Below are 19,667 nucleotides of genomic sequence, written 5' to 3' on the forward strand. Positions count from 1 at the left end.
AACCAAAACGGAAAGTCCAATAAAAGTCAAAATAATGGTCATAGAAGTTTGGCGCCATACTAATAAATGTTTTAACGGTCCTTTGTAATACGCCTGTATCCCTTTTTTTCCCAACGGACATAATATTTTTTTTTACAAAATGTATGAAAAATCGTGATTTTTAAAATCCAATTAAAGCCAAACTAATGGTTATACACGTTTGGTGTCATAGTAAAAAATGTTCAGAGCAATCTACTCGAAAGGTTCGACACATTTTTTTTCTCTGGCCGGCACTTTCAAATTTGGGCCGGCCAAAGTATGGAGAGCCGATGATCTCCTTTGATGGTAGACATTGCTCAAAACACCTGTATTTTGTAAACATCAGTCGTATTGATCCTGCCTTTTAGATACAAGGTATAATTCCTCCGGCCCGCAGCAATTCATAATGGACGTTGGCCTCACCCCTTCTTGGTCTTACTTTAGTCACACCCCGGACACTTCATACAAAACACCTCATTTTACACAGACACTACACATTGACGTTATCGTACACGCGCATCGTGTGTGTGACGTCTGACGCCCGTGCGATTAAAGACTAAAGTACGACCGAGGGGGTGAGGTAGACCTAGCTGAGCCGCTGGTTGTGAGCGGAGAATTGCTAGATAGAATGATTCCTTATTCTATGCTTTGGTCTTAAATGGCCGTAACTCGCTAAGGAGTAAAAGAGAGCGCGCAGAATGTCTTGCTCACACGTACGTATTAAGCAGCATACGGTATGAATGTTAGAATATGGTGTCCTCGCGCCGTGCCGTCCCTATCCAATGAACTGATATGTTCATCAGATAGCCTGGTAGAATCGCCACAGCGATACTACCTATTGCCTGTTTTACTGTCTGTTGTTCTATTTGTTAATGGCATATAATATATAGCAAATACACAAATATAGCATAACTGATAATTTGAATAATATAGTATTATGAGACTTACTGATAATTCTTCCTGGTTATCGACAGGAAGACTGATAAAACTGTTGTTGATTGTTATATCTGAAAACAATGAAAACACACTGATATTATTTTTATCCTTATCTGTTTTTGAGTATTGTCTGTTTTTTGTTCTCTACTTATACTACTATTAACGAAATTTCATTTGTTCTTTGAAAATTATTTAGTTTTATCGTTATGACAGCGCGGCAAAACCATACACATGTCATTTTTCTTGCCAGTGTTGTTATGTCATAAATAACCTATAAATCGATTACTCACTCGAGTAGAAATAAAATCGATATGATGCATTTTTAATCTTGTTATGAATACGATTATTTAACAGTTCGAGGCAGTTAGGTAAAGTAAAAACTAGTTTTGTGATTCCCTAAAAGCAACTTCACCGCTACGTATGTGACGTCAATTTTGTTTATTGCTGTTACTCGTACTAACTGTGATTATCTAAAAGCTTCAGCGCTATCCCTGTGGTCTAGTGCAAAGTCGGTTAACTCCATACAAAAGGTGCATTCACGTACCCACTGAAATAACATTTGGAAGCTGCCTTTAATGATTTGCATAACATAACATAAGCTTACGACTGTATCCCAATTAGGGTAGTCAGAGATACATCCATCGCAAGACGAACTAACTACTCAAACCTCACCGAGCTTTCTGTTAGACCAACGTGATAGGTGTGTTTTGCTACCAACTTCATTTTGGGTCCGATTAAAAGAAATATGCATATATGCCGTTTGGTAGAAGATTACTAGCTACCAAGCTATTACTTATCTATTAAAAATGAAACATATTGTGACGAATATTTTTATAACATTTTTGAGTAGATCAATAGATCAAATTAGTGCAAATTGTTGAATCCTGGAGATCGCCGTCCGCAAGACAAGATCGAAATTTATTTTTAATTAAGTTTACCTTTAGAAGCCACTGCTTCACAATTATCTTTCAGTGTTGTTAGTGGTGTTGTTACTCAGACGACGCCCTGAGCCGAGGTTCGCGCCCAACAGGGCACCCTCATGCCTGTTGTCTTGAATTTTGTACCGGGTGAGAGCCCTCAGCGTTCCCTTTTACCCGGCCGAATAGTTAATGTCATTTGCTTTAAACTTACTGACTTAGTCACGTCAAAAAAAAGTTGGGTTGTCTCGTTGACGTCATTCGGCCGCTTAGCTATCCGATAAGCGGCGGCAAACGCAAGACGGAGTGTAGGCTAAATTGGATAATTTATATATTGATATTCTTACAATCTTCTGGGCCCACACAAAATAGGTTGGCTGTCCGTATCCGGACTGCCGTCAGCTATTTTGACCCCTGCTTTAAAGTGTTCTTGTCGGGGTGGGCACACTGCACATTTATGATAAATTAGTTGTTACCTTCCACTTCGTTCGCGTGAAAATAAGTTTCCATAGATCTCGTATAACAAATAGACAAACCAATCTCTGTAAAAAAGGGTCCGCAGCGCATCTTGTCACAAGCGACGGCGTGTAACAACACTGTATTATTACACGATAGATTTGCGATGGAAAATTCCACTTGTTATTAACTCAGAATAATAAGCTGAATCATCCCTCTCAGTATTCGTTACGATGTCACTTACACTCCGTACAAGTACGTACAGATAGCCATACAAGTACGCATGGGTGTTAGTTACACCGTAACGAGTACTGAGGGGGGTGATTCAGAGCATAATTCTAAGTTGATATCAAGTGGAATTTCCTGTCGGAAAATTCATAAAAAAATGAGTATTCTTTTTAAATATTTTCAGTTCCATACATAAATAAATAAACTTAGAATTAAGGTCTGAATCATCCCTCAAAGTTTTCGTTACGATGTAACTAACACCCTGTATGTTTAAGAAGCCAAAAGACAAAGTAATCTATCAAAATACAACGACAAAAAAGGAATAGAAAAGGGTATCAAAAGAGGTTTTGTATAATAGATTGGTTGTGCTATTATGCATAGGTGGAAATCATGCACTTATCCGAGCCACCAATGTAGTAACATGTTATACATAAATGCTAGCTACGCTACTTAGCAGATCTTTAGTGGAAAGGCAACCTAAGGATCCATTTTCTTTTTTATCCGCACAACTCCACTCATAGTAGTCTCCAAGTCCTCATTTAATGCTGTAAGACATTTAAGTTCCCTGGGACAATGCAGGTAGGAGGTACGTATGTAAATCGAGAGGAGAGTTCCTTAGTTTAATAACTCTATCTCATTCAGAACTTAAACTCTAACTGCGTCTTGGCTATTAGCGTTTTGATGTTAGACTTGGGGAGTTGAAATAGATTTTGCATTAAAAGCACTTCAGACGAATGGTTTTCGACTGAACTTTGTTAAATGCGGTTTGCGTGTAGTGTTTGTTAGTGGATATTCTGTTTCTGGGACAAAGTGTTATGCACCCGTGTTCTAAAATGTTCAGTTTTCACTCTACTCTTCCTCCACTGGACTCGGTCCCAGCTGAGCATTTTGGTATTTTAAGTTAACGTTTACGTCCTCGACTTGAGGATTTTACTCACTGGAGTCGAGTATAACATACTGCCAACAAAATAACACGAAAGTAATGACGTCATGCCATATTAGAGTGATGCGCCGTCTAAGGTCACCGATTTCGACCTCAGTTCGAGGGAAACCTTGAGGTCAACCCAACTGTCCGGAGTCGAGGAAGGTTGGAGTTAACTTCTCAGAATGGGTGTGAGTGTTTAATGTAAAAAAAAGTTATTTTAGATTATTCCCGTTTACTCTAGCCATAGAGATAGGATAGATTGACCAAATTAGCGGGCGATAAACATTTGAGTTCCACGATAGGTATCGTGGCGTACCCCGCCGGCGTCGTCGACGTTTTCTCTCTTTCGGCGCTTATCGATATTGATCTACGGGTCAATTGATTCTTTCAGATGACGCCATGAGCCGAGGTTAGCGTTCTACTAGGCACTCTTAGCTCAGTTGTCTTAAATTTTGCAACTAGTGAGAGCCCTTAGCGCCCCCCAATTGTCCGGTCATATATTTTTATCATTGTACTGCCTTTTTTCGTATCGTTTGCAACATGGCCAAGGCCCCAGGTATGGATTTGTAATGCTTATTTGTTAATTAAAGTCGTGTGTATACATTTGAACTATCTGTCGTCTGTATGCCTCATCAACGTAATAGACTCCATTAAGATCTGTTACGTGATTAATTACAGAGGATTCCCATGTCACTTTGTGTCAATGTCATATATTTTATCACAGTCACTGTTGGTTTTCGATTCCGTTTGCAACTTGGTTAGCCAAGTTACTCCAGGCAGCAAGTCGTTTTTCAATGGTATTTGTGTGTATATCAAGTTTGTTTACAAACCTTGTGACATAAACTAAATGGTATATTTACCCCTAAAAGAGTCTTACAAGTGGATTTATTTGGGGTAAGGGATACATTGGGGCGAGAACTATTTATGGAATGATGGTTATTCATGTTGTTATCAACCCAGTAGGGACTTAAGTAAGACGAAAAAAAAATGTGGACCTTTATAAGACAATGAGGCATTCGAAAAAGAGTGATGTTTATTTCCTTGTTTAGGGGTTACCTTTTTGTTTTGGTTAGTGATATCAGTACAAATACTTTCGTTTATCATTTCATTCCGCATAATTTTAATCCGTTTGGGACCCATCCGCCATTCTGACAAATATTTTTGTTCTATTCGTAAAAATAGTAAATGGCAATCAAGTATACCAATGATAAAATAAACTATTTTCTTCGTTCTAAACTTGAAAACCTATCGAATGAATTTGCATGCGATTTTTGCATGCATTTCTGTTATGATGTGCAGAAGACCACGAAGTAAATATTTTATCCCGCTGAAGCCGGGTCTAAGAAAAAATGAAGATTTTTTTCTTCATTTTTCTGAAGAAATAATAAAGAAAAAAGCCCAGTTGGTAGAACGGTTGCCTCTTAATTTGAGGTCTCAGGATCGAATCCAACACAGGCTTAAACCAATGATTGTCGAATTTGTTTTCGAATTCATGTTTGGATCATAAATGATTATCACGTGCTCAGCGGTGAAGGAAACCATCGCAAGGAAACCTAAATTCCCGAGAAATGTAATTTTATGAGGCATGTGATCTAACCGGTATTGGGCTGTTTTCCCTTCGTGGGTTGGAAGATGAGACAGGCAGTCGCTTCTGTAAAAACCGGACCTGTCCAATCTTCCAAGGTAAGCGGACCCTGTGAATAACGGGATAATGGTAGAGAGATGATGATGAAAGAAAAAACCTACTTCCGTACCCTAAGATGCATCATTTAAATATCTATGTCTTATTAAATTAAACAACAGTACAGGATCATATTACACGCTTTATTATGCCTACCCATTGTAATTAGTATCGGCCATGGATATGGGCTCAAATTACCGACAGACCATGTCAATCAGTAAATAAAACAAAGGTTTGTTAATGTTAGTAACAATCAATAATAATAATAATAAATAAATAAAAATGCATTAAAAATAAATTAAAAATATTATCTCAAAATATACATTCAAACTTTTAGAAAAAATACAGAAGTTAGTAACAATATAATATTATAGAAATAAATATAAGAAAATAAATAATAATTATTATTATTTAAAATTATAATAAATTATTAGTGATTATTATGTATTTACATAACATAACCTAACATAATGTTACAGAAGTGGGTTTCGGGATTTGGAAGGAAACTCACTAAGTCCTCAATGTCCTCCCTTAAATGTATCCAGTAGTAGTCTTCATCAACGTTCTCTTAACTCCAAGATGTCCTCCGGTTGTTCTCGCGAATAAGCTCGCGACTATTTTCCCAATTGGGTTAGTCAGAGGCATTCATCGCAAAATGAACTGAGTACTTACGTTTCACCGGGTTTTCCGTAACATGATTGGTGCGCCTTCTCGCGGTCTATTATGGTTGAGTAAGAATTAGCGGGAAAATCCTTTTGTATGAAAAATCTAAACCGCTTAAGTTAGACGCTTGAAATTTGGCATGCAGGTACCTTAGTTAACTTAAAGCTTAGTTGCAACAGGATATTGCAAAATTCCCACGGAAACGGGAGTTAGCGGGAAGAAACATTTGTATGAAAAAATCGAAACCGCGTTTTCAATGTAGCATGCATGCATACCTTAGTAAATATAAAGTTTAGTTATGGCTGTATTTTGAAAAAATGGGAGTTAGCGGGAAAAAAATTGTATGAAGAAATCTAATCTGCATAAGTTAGATGTTTGATGATATGCACTCCCACACACACAAAGATCTCTCTTTTATAAAACGCCACGCGGACGATGTCGCGGGGAAAAGCTAGTAAACACATAAGTGTTTATTATTATTCTTCGCGCGAAGTTTTAACAACTGTAACAATTTTGGTCGAATCATCACTTTGACTTACAATAACGTTTTTCTTATCTTTAACGTCCTTAGGAATAGGTAGATAGAATATATAAAAGCAACAAAATGGGTCATATCTGCTAAACCATAAATAATCGCTGAACATACATGGGGTGTTTCTGGTAGCCAATGATCCCCTCTTATCTATTTTTTTTTTCATGTTTAACGTGAACTTCTGGGTCACCCTGTATGTATGAGGTAAACTTACAAAAAAAGGAATCCGGATCTATTCGTTTACTTATAAGTTTACCTTTTCGTGTCTTCGTTTATTAAAACGGGACATTGTTATTTTAACAAGATTCATGTTTGCGAAAATTTCGATTGAGTGTTGGGACAATATTTGTTTTTGAAGACACAATGTTTTGGTATTTGTTTGCGATACCTATGTTCCGTATCCCGACATAGATAGATAGAGAGAGGAAAAGTGTTTTCCCAGCAGTGGGACGTATAACAGGTTACTAAAAACATCTACCCACATAATCTCACGACTACAGCTAGTCATAGGTGCATGCATCGCAAGATGAACTGAGTTCTTACGCTTCACCTGGGGCCTGTTTAATAAAACTTACAATTATAAATTACAATGACAATTTGATGTACATTGCGTAGTGTGTGATCACAAATATTTTGTAGTTTCATATTAGCTACGTAATGAACACCAAATTGTCGTTGTAATTTACAACTGTAAGTTTTATTAAACAGGCCCCTGAGCTTTCTGTTCGATCAACGTGGTTGTGAGCCGTATCACTTATTAACTTATTGGTGCAAGTCCGGTACTAGGAATCGACACAGCGCTCCCCATTTGAGAAACAATCCGGTGACACGCAGGACCAAAATGATGTGTGTGTGATGTACTAAACACACACACACAGTAGATGATTCATTTCACATATTGCGTTTTAAAACACGGTGTATTGTTGTTCATCTTATTCAAATTCAAAAATATCTTTATTCAGTAGGTAACAAGTTACACTTTGAATCGTCAATTTTTACATAACGAACGTCTCATCCGCCTAAAACTACTGCAGCTTCTCACAATCTGTATAGCCGGGGAAAAGAAACTGCAAGAAAAACCTCGGCACAGGGCCCTAGACGTTCTTTAAAAAATAAATTAACATAAAATATTGTTATACAATTGAGTAATTTAGCTGCCTAATATTAGTTCTCAGACAGCTAATCCCATGCATTCATATCTTCTAAATAATCACTAACTTTATAATATGATAGATGTTCCTCTGACTATCCCAATTGGAATATATGCATATATATGTAGGCTCATATTATGCATTCTTTTACTTTTGAAACTGTGTTGGTGTGGTGAGAGCGAATAAAAAGTCCATCTGCTTATTTTCCTAGACATGTAAAAACCGACATAAGGGATTGAGTCCTATGTAACCTGAAGGACCATTTATATGAGTGATATCAGATCACTTCTCTCTCACTCTGCCCATTCTATTTAAAATAATTTTGTATTATTTATCAATCTATATCTATTTATTTTTTTTTTTTTATTTTTTTTTAGTGTGTCAGGATCGAAGCAAATGGAATTCTATACGTAGTCTCTGCTTACCCCGGTGGGAAATAGGCGTGAGTTTATGTATGTATGTGTATGTATTTATCAATAGTCTGTCATATTATTAAACTTCCTTTTCCTCAAGAGTTCCAACAACTACACATTATTTCTTTGTCTAACACATGATGTACTAATAAGCCTCTCTCTTTCAGACATCGTCATCCCGTCGCTGCTGATAGCGGCCCTGTTCATAGGGAACGCATTCATCGTGCTTATCATATACAAGTACAGGAAACGGTCAGTATTATAGTTTTGTTTATGTTTTATCATGTTCAGCCTTCGTGGCACAGCAAACGCGCGCGGTGCGAATTATATCGAGGGCTTTGACGAGATGTCTATCCATGTAGATGAATAAAAAAGTGAAGTAAAGCGGCGAACGGTAATAACAAATAGCAAGGACTACCATCAGGTTTAGGTAAATAACATAGTCCTGTAAAAACCATCTAATATTATTTTAAGTTATAACTGTCATTTTCTTATCCGCCGAAAAGATAAGGGACGGGTAATCGACAAGTATAAAATTTATGGAACACACATCAATTTTAAGCACAAATCTAAAACAACCCTATAAAAATTTTGCATTTGGCACCCGACAGAATTAAGTTGACAGCATACGTCAAACGGTTTGCATACAGCGAGATATCTTTTTGATTCGCCGAGGTTATTCCTTAAATTAAGAGCTGTCAATCATCCGTGCCTTTCCATTTCGGTAGTTAAGAAAATGACAGGTATAACTTAAAGTAAAATTAGGATGTGTCTGCAGGAATCGGGGCCAATATAAGCTCATAATCCCGATTGGGATAGTCAGAGGTACATCGCAAGATGAACTAAGCATCCAGACTTCACCGAACTTTATGTTAGACCAACGTGATAGGTGGTGAGCCGTGTAGCCGTCTATAATGGCAGAGCCAACTGTGTTAATGAAAGCTGGAATTAAGGTGAAGTAACTCATTGGTGCAAGTCCGCTCCCCGATTGGTCAGTAAGCCGGTGTACCACAATTTAAGGAAAATGCCACAGAATTTACGCTATATAATCATAACGTATATCTAAACCCATATCCATCTATCTCCACAAATCATAATTGACTACATAGACCCTGCCACAAGCAATTACTCAAAACAGACTAGAGCGACAGCCAACATCTGTTGACTGCGAATACGTCATCAGATGGTCAATTTGACGTCAGCACGGGATATATAATTCATATGCACAATATGCTATGCAAGCAGCGCATCGATACGTGCATTAACCGACTGAGTGGCAGTGGATAGGGCCGTGTCGGAGTGAGAGCGATAAAGAGATTAGCGATTTATTTATTTTTGTTTTTTGACGTGAAATTGAACGTTTGCCTCAGATAGTATCTACTTAGCCGCAGAAATTTACAATGAACATAACATAGGTGCATTATGTCCGCGATAACCCTGGCGCGACATGATAGTGTCATGGATTCTAATCCATAGCTCTGGCTCTAAATCACTGAATTCGACTTTGAGTTTGAATTCATGTTTAGATCATGAAATTCATATATAATAGGGTATCGCGTGGTTTTCAGCATTTGTGTCCGGCTAATGGCAATAGGCTTGCCACTTCTTCTGTTGTGTGGGTTGTGAGGTGAATTACCAACATCATCAACCCTGGTGTCAGGGATATTATTGAGCCGCCAAAGGCCCCTGACATGGCACATATAACAATTACTCACTTACATCAGTAAGTAGTAACCGGGACCGGCTTAACGTGCCTTCCGAAGCATGGATCATCTTACTTTCGGACAATCAGGTGACCAGGCTGTAATGTCCTAGACAAACTAGGGATCATAAAGTGATTTTTGTGATATGTCCCCACTGGGTCCGGATCGTGAGCTCAACGCTGAACCACTGGACCACAGAGGCCGCGGCTCGCTACTTATTACATGTTTCACTTACTGCTTCCTATTACACTTAAACATAGCTGTCGTGGTACTTCACGACAGCACAGCTACTGGTGTGTAAACTTAACCTTCGGTTTACAGGCGTGACGCTATGTTAAAACATACCTCCCACAGCCTACATACTTCCCACTGCTGGGCGCAGGCCACCCCTCAATCAACCGGAGAAAGTTCCATTAAAATCTTTTTTCGAGGCGCGGATTATATATTTTCTCAAATTTTTTTTAAACCTGGTACCTACTATCTTTATCATTTTGTAATAAAACGGTCAATTACTATAAATAACAATAACATTTTTATTTTATACATATTTCCTCGCCTTATGGTTGTTTGAAGCGATAAGGCCGCCATTTACCATATACCTAGTTAACGAGTGTTTTGTAAATATTTCCTTTTATTTTGGTGCAATAAAGTATATTTGTACAAATATTTATCAATATTCCATTTAATATAACACTTAATCACTGTAACATCTACTACTTGTGAAAGTGCCCTGTCAAACTCAACACTGGCCCTTCTCGCTCTCACCAGCTAGCTTTTCCGCTTCCCGCTAAATCTCTGTCAGTCGGCTGCGCATGAGTGCCTTGTGGGTGAGTAGCCGAAGGAAGTCTGTCCATTAGCGTTGATTCGTGAACCGACGCCGTTGCTTCAGTTATGTCCTGTTAACGAACATTAACAAGTACCGATAGTGAAAGAATTTATATTAACGATAATTTAGATGGTTAGCTGGTTTAGTAATGTTGCTTATTCTGGTGGCCATAACTAACATACCATAAGCTCACGGTTATATCCTAATTGGGGTAGTCAGAGGTACATGCCTCGCAAGATGAACTAAGTACCCACATCTCACCGAGTTTTCTGTTAGACTGACGTGATAGGTGGTGAGCCGTATACCTAATGATCGAGCCAACTGTGTTAGTGAAAACTGCGCGGTACCGAAGTTCCAATCAGCGCTCCACTATTGAGAACCAAGCCGGTGTACCACATACACACCGAACATAATGGCCCCGATTCCTGCAGACACCTCCTAATTTTACTTTGTTATACCTGTCATTTTCTTATCCGCCGAAAAGGAAAGGGACGGATGATTGACAGCTCTTAATTTTAGGAAGAATGTGTTACTGAATGAATAACTCGGGCGAATCAAAAAGGTATCTCGCTGGTATGCAAACCGTTTGACGTGTGCTGACAACTTAATTCTATCGGGTTTTTGGCCAATGTAAAATTTTTAGACGGTTCTTCTAGATTTGTGCTTAAAATTGACGTGTGTTTCATAAATTTTATGCTTGTCGATTGCCCGTCCCTTTCCTTTTCGGCGGATAAGAAAATGACAGATATAACTTAAAATAAAATTATATGGGGTTTACAGGAATTAGCACCAACATTAAGCTAATTTTATTTTGACAGCTCTTAATTTATTCCCGTCCTTCACTTACAATGGGTACAAGAAAGAGATAGAGCTAGTCGTTATACGACAGGAGTGCAATAGGAGAAATTTGAGGATATATATTTCTTAACATCCTATTCAAAAAGTCTCTTAGCTTTAACTTACTGTAAAAGTACCTAATATCAATCACTGATATTATTAAGTGCACTCCAAACCCACGGTCAAACTGAGCAATTGGATTTGAGGGGTTATGATTATAACAAATTTTGTGTCTTTATGAAAAATAAAAAAATCTATTCTATTCTACTTTTAGTTCCCTTATGTTGGTGGTTGCTCGGATCGGCTTTGTAGCATATTGTAAATGTATTCCATATAAAAAATAATATTTATACAGAAATTATTATGGTACTTGAATTGTAACAACATTCATTCTCAAGTCCAGCATGATGGACTAAGTACCTTCTCGCGTTTCCCCAACAACAATTACTCCAACGTGACAGGTGGTGTATCGCCGGCTGTAATAATCTATATAGCCTACATAACCAACTATGTTATTTTTTTAATTACAGTTTTGGTTATATCACCTGATTGTCCGAAAAAGTAAGATGATTCTGTGCTTCGGAGGGCACGTTAAGCCGTTGGTCCCGGCTATTAGCCGTAAAAACACTTCCAACAACCCGCAGTGGAGCAGCGTGGTGGAGTATGCTCCATACCCCCTCCGGTTGATAGAGGGGAGGCCTGTGCCCAGCATTGGGACGTATATAGGCAGTTTGTTTTTATGTTTTTTGTTATATTGTTTATAGCCATACTGAAACCAGGGACCTACCGTTTCCATGAAGATTGTGCCACTCTACAGCGATACACAGGTCATTGTAAATGAATAGGTATGAGTAGCTGTATAAATTGTATACAGGGTGTTAGTGACATCGTAACGAATACTAAGGTGAATGATTAAAACCACGATTCTGAGTTAGTATCAAGTGGAATTTACCGTCGCAAAATTCATGTATTTTTTAAATTATTTTCAATGTTATACTGTTGCGATGGAAAATTCCACTTGATATTAACTCAGAATAATCAGCTGAATCACCCCTCTCAGTACTTATTACGATGTCACTTACACCCCATACAAGTACATACAGGTAGCCATACAAGTACGTTTGGGTGTAAGTGACACCGTAACGAAAACTGAAGGGGAAGATTCAGACCATGATTCTGAGTCGATATCAAGGGGAATTTCCTGACGGAAAAGTCATGAAATTTTTTGTATTTTTTCGAATTATTTTTAGTTCTATACAAACGGAAAATGGCACTTGATATCAAATCAGAATCAAGGTCTGAATCATCTCTCAAAGCTGTTTTTACGATATCACTACCATCCTGTATGATTGTATAAAATATGTACTAAGTATACAATTTATCCAATTACTCATATTCATTACAACGATCTGGGTTATGCTGTAGAGTGGGATATTGAAGATTTACAAAATAATTTCTTGATGTTTGAACGTACGTGAACTTATTTTTAAAGAAAAAGTATTATTTAGAACACATATGTATCTCGTTAGTCTCAATACATAAGCCAAATTTGATACGTTTATGTGAAATAGTTTTTGATTTATGAGGGGGTCAAAAGTGGCTCCAAATGGTTCGTGTAATATTACACACGGTGCGGCTCGCCAGTTCTGATCCTTGAACTTGGCTTGACACGCGACCGCGTGTCTAGATAATTCAATTAATTCACATTAGATACTCATTTAGTCGCATATTTTTGAGGCCTCTGTAAATAATTTGTAAATACAATATTACATAGATATACGTTTTAGATTTTAGTTAGAAATAATTGAATTGAAAATTGGTTTTAAAGAGGGACTTTCCAGGCTTCGTACTCCAAAAATATTAAAGATGGCGCTGTCGAGATGTAACGTGATCTTCTTCTTATCGTGTGGGTTGTGAGGTGGAGTACCAACCTCATCAACCCTGGTGTCAGAGTTATACTGAGCCGCCAAAGGCCCCTGACATGGCTCATGTAACGACTACATACTTACATCATTAAGTAGTAACCGGGACCAACGGCTTAACGTGCCTTCCGAAGCACGGATGATCTTACTTTCGGACAAACAGGTGATCAGCCTGTAATGTCCTAACCAAACTAGGGATCACAAAGTGGTTTTTTGTGAATGTCCCCACCGGGATTCGAACCCGGGACCTCCGGATCGTGAGTTCAACGCTCAACCACTGGACCACGGAGGCTGTAACGTGATAATTACCTATTTTCTTATTACTCGGGTACATAACTATTCAAAAATACAATGTAATAGTAGAAACATAATATAAAAATATTTGTTGCCTGATATTTGGAAGAAATTATGTATTGTATAGAATTATGGTGTTACTTATAGTGCTTCTCTTTATTTTGATCAGATTAATGTAAATGAAAAAAAATAAAAATGGTGAAGGATGTGTTTTGCCTGGGGCGTGTTTCATAAAACTTACAATTGTAAATTACAACGGCAATTTGGTGTTCATTGCGTAGCTAATATGAAACTGCAACACATTCGTGATCACACACTCCGCAATGTACATCAAATTGTCATTGTAATTTACAATTGTAAGTTTTATTAAACAGGTCCCTGGTTGTAATAACAAGGGTCATAATTTATACCCAAAAACAAAGATAAAAGATGCATGCATATATCTGTTATCCATAAAATTAGAAGGTTAAACGAAGTAAAATCTTTACAGCGCCGCCGTCTATATTGTATTGGAAAGTTTCTCATTGGTAATTTGATAAATATTGTTTCCCAATTTCTTTGACACCGTTCTCTTAATTTTCATTACCTTAATTCAACTTAAACTTATTTCCATTCCATGAATTGTAGCGATTCATTTCGTAATTTGTATTTTAATTAGTATCTTCAATTAGTCATTTGAATTTATTTATAATTTAATGCAATAATATTCCTTATTAGCTTAATTTTCTGTATTTAGTCATCGTAAGTCCTAGTGGGGTCGGCAGAACGCACTCAATCTTCAGACACTTACAGCCGCTTTTAACACGAAGTCTTTGGTAATTTATGGCATTGTAAGGAACCCTCAGCCCACTAGTCGTACAGTCATGAGCAATATAATGTAGCCACTTTAGGACTCTGTCACACTAACATATTTGACATTTAGTGAGAGTTACAGTTCAATTTGTCAAAAAAGTTAATGTGACATGGTACCAAAATGTATACATATTAAAAATGGCCTTCTTACAAGTTTTACAAATAATAAGCAGTTTAATGACTTTCTTAATCCACTTTCTTATTGAACATTTTAAATAATAAAGGCAGAATCATTTATAAAAATAGAAGAACAAACTACATCGTGCTAGGAGCACGTATCGTAGACACTAAGTCGGCCTTTTGCGAGAAATACTTACAACGATGTCAGAATAAAAGCCTTAGTACTAGTTTAAAACTATGTGGCCCTTGTGGTCGTGTGTACAAATGACGATCAAATTCCATTCGATATTCAAACGATATTTTTTCTTTTTTCTAGGAAAACCGATGACCTCGACGACGAGTTCAACACCATTCCACTGAGCGTGAACGGAAACGTGCACAGTGCGGGGAACGCAGTGTAGTCTTACGTTTATATGGCGCCGATCCGAGGGGCTCTGCACACTGTTTGAGGCACACATAGACTCGTAAAAACGCAAGATAGTGTATCTACGTAGTTTTGGTTTGATAGCACTCACCTGTGCTTAGAGAGGTTCACAAAGACAATGAGAGATAAGATGGAAAAATTCTGATTCGGTCGGCAGAATGACGTCATAGACCGAAAAATTCGCAGTGCCACACACAGGACACTCCATACAATAATCTCGTTTTTACACAGACACTACACAGATGCAGCGTGTGCTGCCTTACCACGTGGTGTTGATTTGTGGGTTGGAGTCAAATAGCGCAGATCGGTGCGGGGCGAAGAGTGTCCCTTGTACACGAACCTATTCTATGGTAATGGTTACTTTTAAGGTGTGTCCAAACATCGAGCGGCAAACGAGCGCGGCTGCCGCGCGCAGCCCGCCGCGCTCTGTTTAGACGACAGCCGCGCGCGAACGCTTCTGGCTAGCTGCCGCGCGCGAGCATTCTTAGTCAACATTCGGCAGTAATTGTGTTTGGACGTATTTCTGCGCACAAACATGGAAAACGAAACACGCGACCGCTTTCATTTTAGTTCTGATGCCAACAGAAGCGCGCGGCATATCTTGGTTGTGCCGCGCAGTACTGCCGCGCAAACATTAGTTGGCTTTGTCCAAACTAGAGCGCGGCAGAAATGTGTCCTACAAATGCCGCGTGTTGCTGCCGCGCTCTTGTTGCTCAATGTTTGGACACACCTTTAACTCGTCCAGGCTTGACAAGAGCTGTCCGAATCCCTTCCGAGACAGATTTTTTCGATCTTCTCTCTCTATGATAGATATATAGGTGCACATACATGTTATCTGCAATTACTTTCCATTCTCTAGGCTAAATCGTTACCATGTTTAATGTTCAAACGTTAAATCAAATAAGTGTTAGTACAGTTAGTGTTAATAGTCGAGTCAGTGTGCTGACCCCTCGTGTCCTCATGAACTTTTAGGCAGCGCCCACTGTGCGTGCGACTAATAATAGTCGCTAGTCGGTCGTCTGGTGTGACGTCAGCCTTAGAAATTAAGTTACCCTATTTATTTGTTAATTAGATTACCTCATGACATAGTCCAATGAACTCTCCCTTGTAGGTGACCCTTAGGTGTTAAGTAAGGACTGATATTAATATTAAATACTCGATAAAAATTGTCGCCTAGATATTTTGATTTGTCGCACATCTGTCACTGCCTTTCTTTTCACTTGTACTTTGTCGTGTACGTCAATTAAGTACATATTGTTGGCTTAATAGTTGTAACTGGGCGTTTAAGAGAGGGAATACACGTTAGGTTTTTTCGTCAGTTATCCGTATTCGAGAACATGATTCGACTATCGAAAGCTGATGAATAAATCTGTCGTGTTTTCTCGCACTTAGAAATAATAAATTGGTTTCGTCTGAGAAATTGTTAATGTTTTGTATGTATTTGGCGAAGTCTGTATAGAATTCTGTAATGAATAAAAGCACTTTATCTTTAAAATTTGCATTTTACTTGAGTCAAAATCCACTGTGTTACTGTTATTACACCTTTTATTAATTATAGTTTTCCGATACGGGTTATTAAAACGGTCATTATTAAAGCGAATTTTTCATTTGCACGGACCGCGAAATCGTTATTACCATCATTAATATTCAGTAACATTTTATATGAAAAGAAAATTGGACAATACAATCAATTCCGTGCATTGTAGCATGCGAAGTGAAAACTTTAGTAAAATAACTTATCGAACTTGAAACTATGAATATATGGTTGCCTGGCAGAAATTGCTGTTTAGCAATAAGGCCGCCTATTGTGCTTATTTTTATTTATATTATTTATTCATTGATTGATTGAATATAAATCAATTTATCAATAGAGATAAGTGGAAAAATATTCTATATATTCTATTCTACCCTACCATTAGGGATATGTGGAACAGAGGATATAAATTCCATTAATCCTGGAAAAACAGTAACGGCAATTTTAGTAAGAAGATGGTGCTAATTCCGGTATACACCCTCCTAAGTTTATTTTGTTATACCTGTCATTTTCTTATCCGCCGAAAGGGACGAGTAATCGACAGGCATAAGATTTATGGAACACACGTCAATTTTAGGTAGAAATTAAAAAACCCAAAATATTGGCCAATAGCCCATCAGAATTAAGTTGACAGCACATGTCAAATAGACGCCTATTCGCGCGGGTTGTTCTTTCATATTAAAAATACCAGTAGTCAATCATCCGTCCCTTTCCTTTTCGGCGAATAAGAAAATGACGGGTATAACTTAAAATAAAATTAGAAGGTGTCTGCTGGAATCGTGGCCGATTTTTTGCCATTTTGCTCTGCGAAAAGCCGTGCTATTAATACATTTTATGAGCGGAAATACCTTTGGAATTTCCCTTCAATATAAAAAGTCGACAAAAGTAAAAAGTAGTAAGTCCTTAAGCTTCGTAAGTCCGAAGTTACCGATAGAGTTGTACACAAATCGATTGTCGATTAATCGGTAAAATTAAGAAGTTTATAATATGGACAGTAAGGTGTGAACATAAGTACCTATAGATCATTTTGTGATTATACCTAAGTATAGAGCAGAAGTTCCCAAAGGGAGATAACGGAACTCGCCCTTCATCTTATGGGACCCCATATCAAATGATTTCAAATCAAATACATCGTAAGTAAATGAGAACACTTTTTTTACATTTATACAAAATTAGAAGAACATTCTATTTTCACTTTAACTTCTAATGCAAAAAATAAAATCGCGGAACCCAGTTTGAGAATCGTTGCTACAGAGTAAAAGATTTTGAATTTATTAGGTTATTTATATTTGTATGTGAATAGCATTGATGCTAGTAGGTATCGAAGGAACAATCGATATTATACGATTGAAGTTTCGATAGATTGTCGATGACTTACGATGATAAAATTGGAGATGTCCTTAGAAAAGGTTCAATACGATCTACTCTGAACCGGCGTTCGTGTATGAAGCGATTGATGAATGTGGAGGAAGCAAGAGAAGTATGTCAGGATCGAAGCAAATGGAATTCTGTAGTCTCTGCTTACCCCGGTGGGAAATAGGCGTGAGTTTATGTATGTATCGTGGCCATATCGTAGAATTGATCATTTCATGAAATGATCGACCATTTCATGAAATGGTCGTATTTCATGAAATAGAACAACATTCGTTGGCCACATCATGATGTGGCTTGGCCAGATCAATGAACACAAAACGTTTAACGATATGACCAACTAAATGCATGATTACTTCATGATATGGCCAAACGTTAGCGATCATATCGTAAAATAGTAACATTATCCACCGGTAGTGGCGCTGGTGTCGCTTTGTTTATGTTTTGCATAATGGCGGCGGACAATAATTATTCTTGTGTGAACGCGAATAATACGAATAATAATGAGCAAATACAAGATAAAAGTGCATTGAAGCAATGTTTTGACACTAAGGTGAAAAGAAAAACTCGTATTAACAGTAGACAGCAACTTTATTTTTATTTTTAGGTTATATGGCAAATAATGAAGGTCGAGTGACCACGCTACGTAAATCAATGGACTATTATTGGATTTCAAAATATGATATAATTAAAACTGCGAATGAAGAGATATTAATTTTAAAAAAGAAAAATATAGACGATCCTACTGTCCGTAAAGTTTCTTTTTTTGACGTGACTTATTGTAGATTTGCCGCAGATGGCATTAACTACTTGAAACGGGATTCTATTAAAACGCATAAATGTTTTTGTCATAATTTAAATTATCATAATCCTTTTTTTATAATTTTTACAAGGCATAACGGTAGGTTAGGGTGCGGCGGGGGTGGCCCTTGGGCCACCCCTACGCCGCCAGTATGTTTATCTTACACACGAAAAGTATACTGAATGATGACCAATGGCATGAAATAGTGTCAAAAAATATGACGACGACTTCAAAGCGAGATGCAGTTACGGCGTATATGTCAACTACATCAACACTCCGTTAATCGAAAATGACTTTTTAATTTTTATTTGACTTTTAAACATTTTTGTACTTTGTACTAGAGTAATACATTATTTCCTACCTTATTTCGCGTTTTTATTACACCACTTATCATGGACACCCTACATTAATGATATGGCCAAACGTGGATGGAAATATCATTAAACGCTGACGTTTAAACGATATGGTCAGTTGAAGTTGGCCATTTCATGAAATACGACCATTTCATGAAATGGTCGATCATTTCATGAAATGGTCAATTCTATGATCTGGCCACGACATATGTATGTATGTGAAGTTTCGATAGATTGTCGATATAGATACTATCACTAACAGCACTAGTCACAACAGCCTATTTCAGATGTTTGTGCACGGCCTCCGCAGAGATTATCGACAAATTGAGTCTCTAAGTTAGTTAATCTTAGTGCTTCGTCCGTTTGTAAGATAAAATTAAAAATAAATCCTCTTAGACAGTTCCTTTCTTTCGTTTTTTACCAAAGACGCAATTAAATATACCTTTTGGAAGCTATTGGGACGGAAAATGTTCAAATAAGTAGGTACTCCTTATGTTATGGACTCAGTCAATCTTCTAGTCAGATAAGGACCCAGGCTAGGTAGTGTCGTTAATTGTAAATGCACTACCAGTAGTGTCGACACTACTGGCAGGACAACTACCACCCGTACTAATTACCAGTAGTGTCGACACTACCAGCAAGACAACTAGATACCAGCCATACTATTTACCAGTACTGTCGCTGATGTAAACGACACCACCAGTAATGC

General features: G+C 37.7%; 2 protein-coding genes across 3 annotated transcripts in view; both read left to right on the top strand.

The window, feature by feature from the left end:
- The window catches only part of LOC126370425 (uncharacterized), a 142,791-nt gene extending 126,398 nt beyond the window's left edge, over positions 1-16,393 (top strand). For both annotated transcript variants that reach the window (XM_050015266.1, XM_050015273.1), the window contains exons 8-9: positions 8,088-8,172; positions 14,791-16,393. In XM_050015266.1, the coding sequence (XP_049871223.1) occupies positions 8,088-8,172; positions 14,791-14,875 (170 nt within the window). In that variant the 3' untranslated portion in view covers positions 14,876-16,393. The remainder of the gene's footprint in view (positions 1-8,087; positions 8,173-14,790) is intronic.
- Positions 1-19,667, top strand: part of LOC126370333 (mRNA-capping enzyme) — a 373,272-nt gene that overhangs the window by 225,204 nt on the left and 128,401 nt on the right. The gene's annotated exons all lie outside the window — the stretch shown is intronic.

This window comes from Pectinophora gossypiella, chromosome 1 (assembly GCF_024362695.1).
Source record: "Pectinophora gossypiella chromosome 1, ilPecGoss1.1, whole genome shotgun sequence".
Taxonomy (NCBI): domain Eukaryota; kingdom Metazoa; phylum Arthropoda; class Insecta; order Lepidoptera; family Gelechiidae; genus Pectinophora; species Pectinophora gossypiella.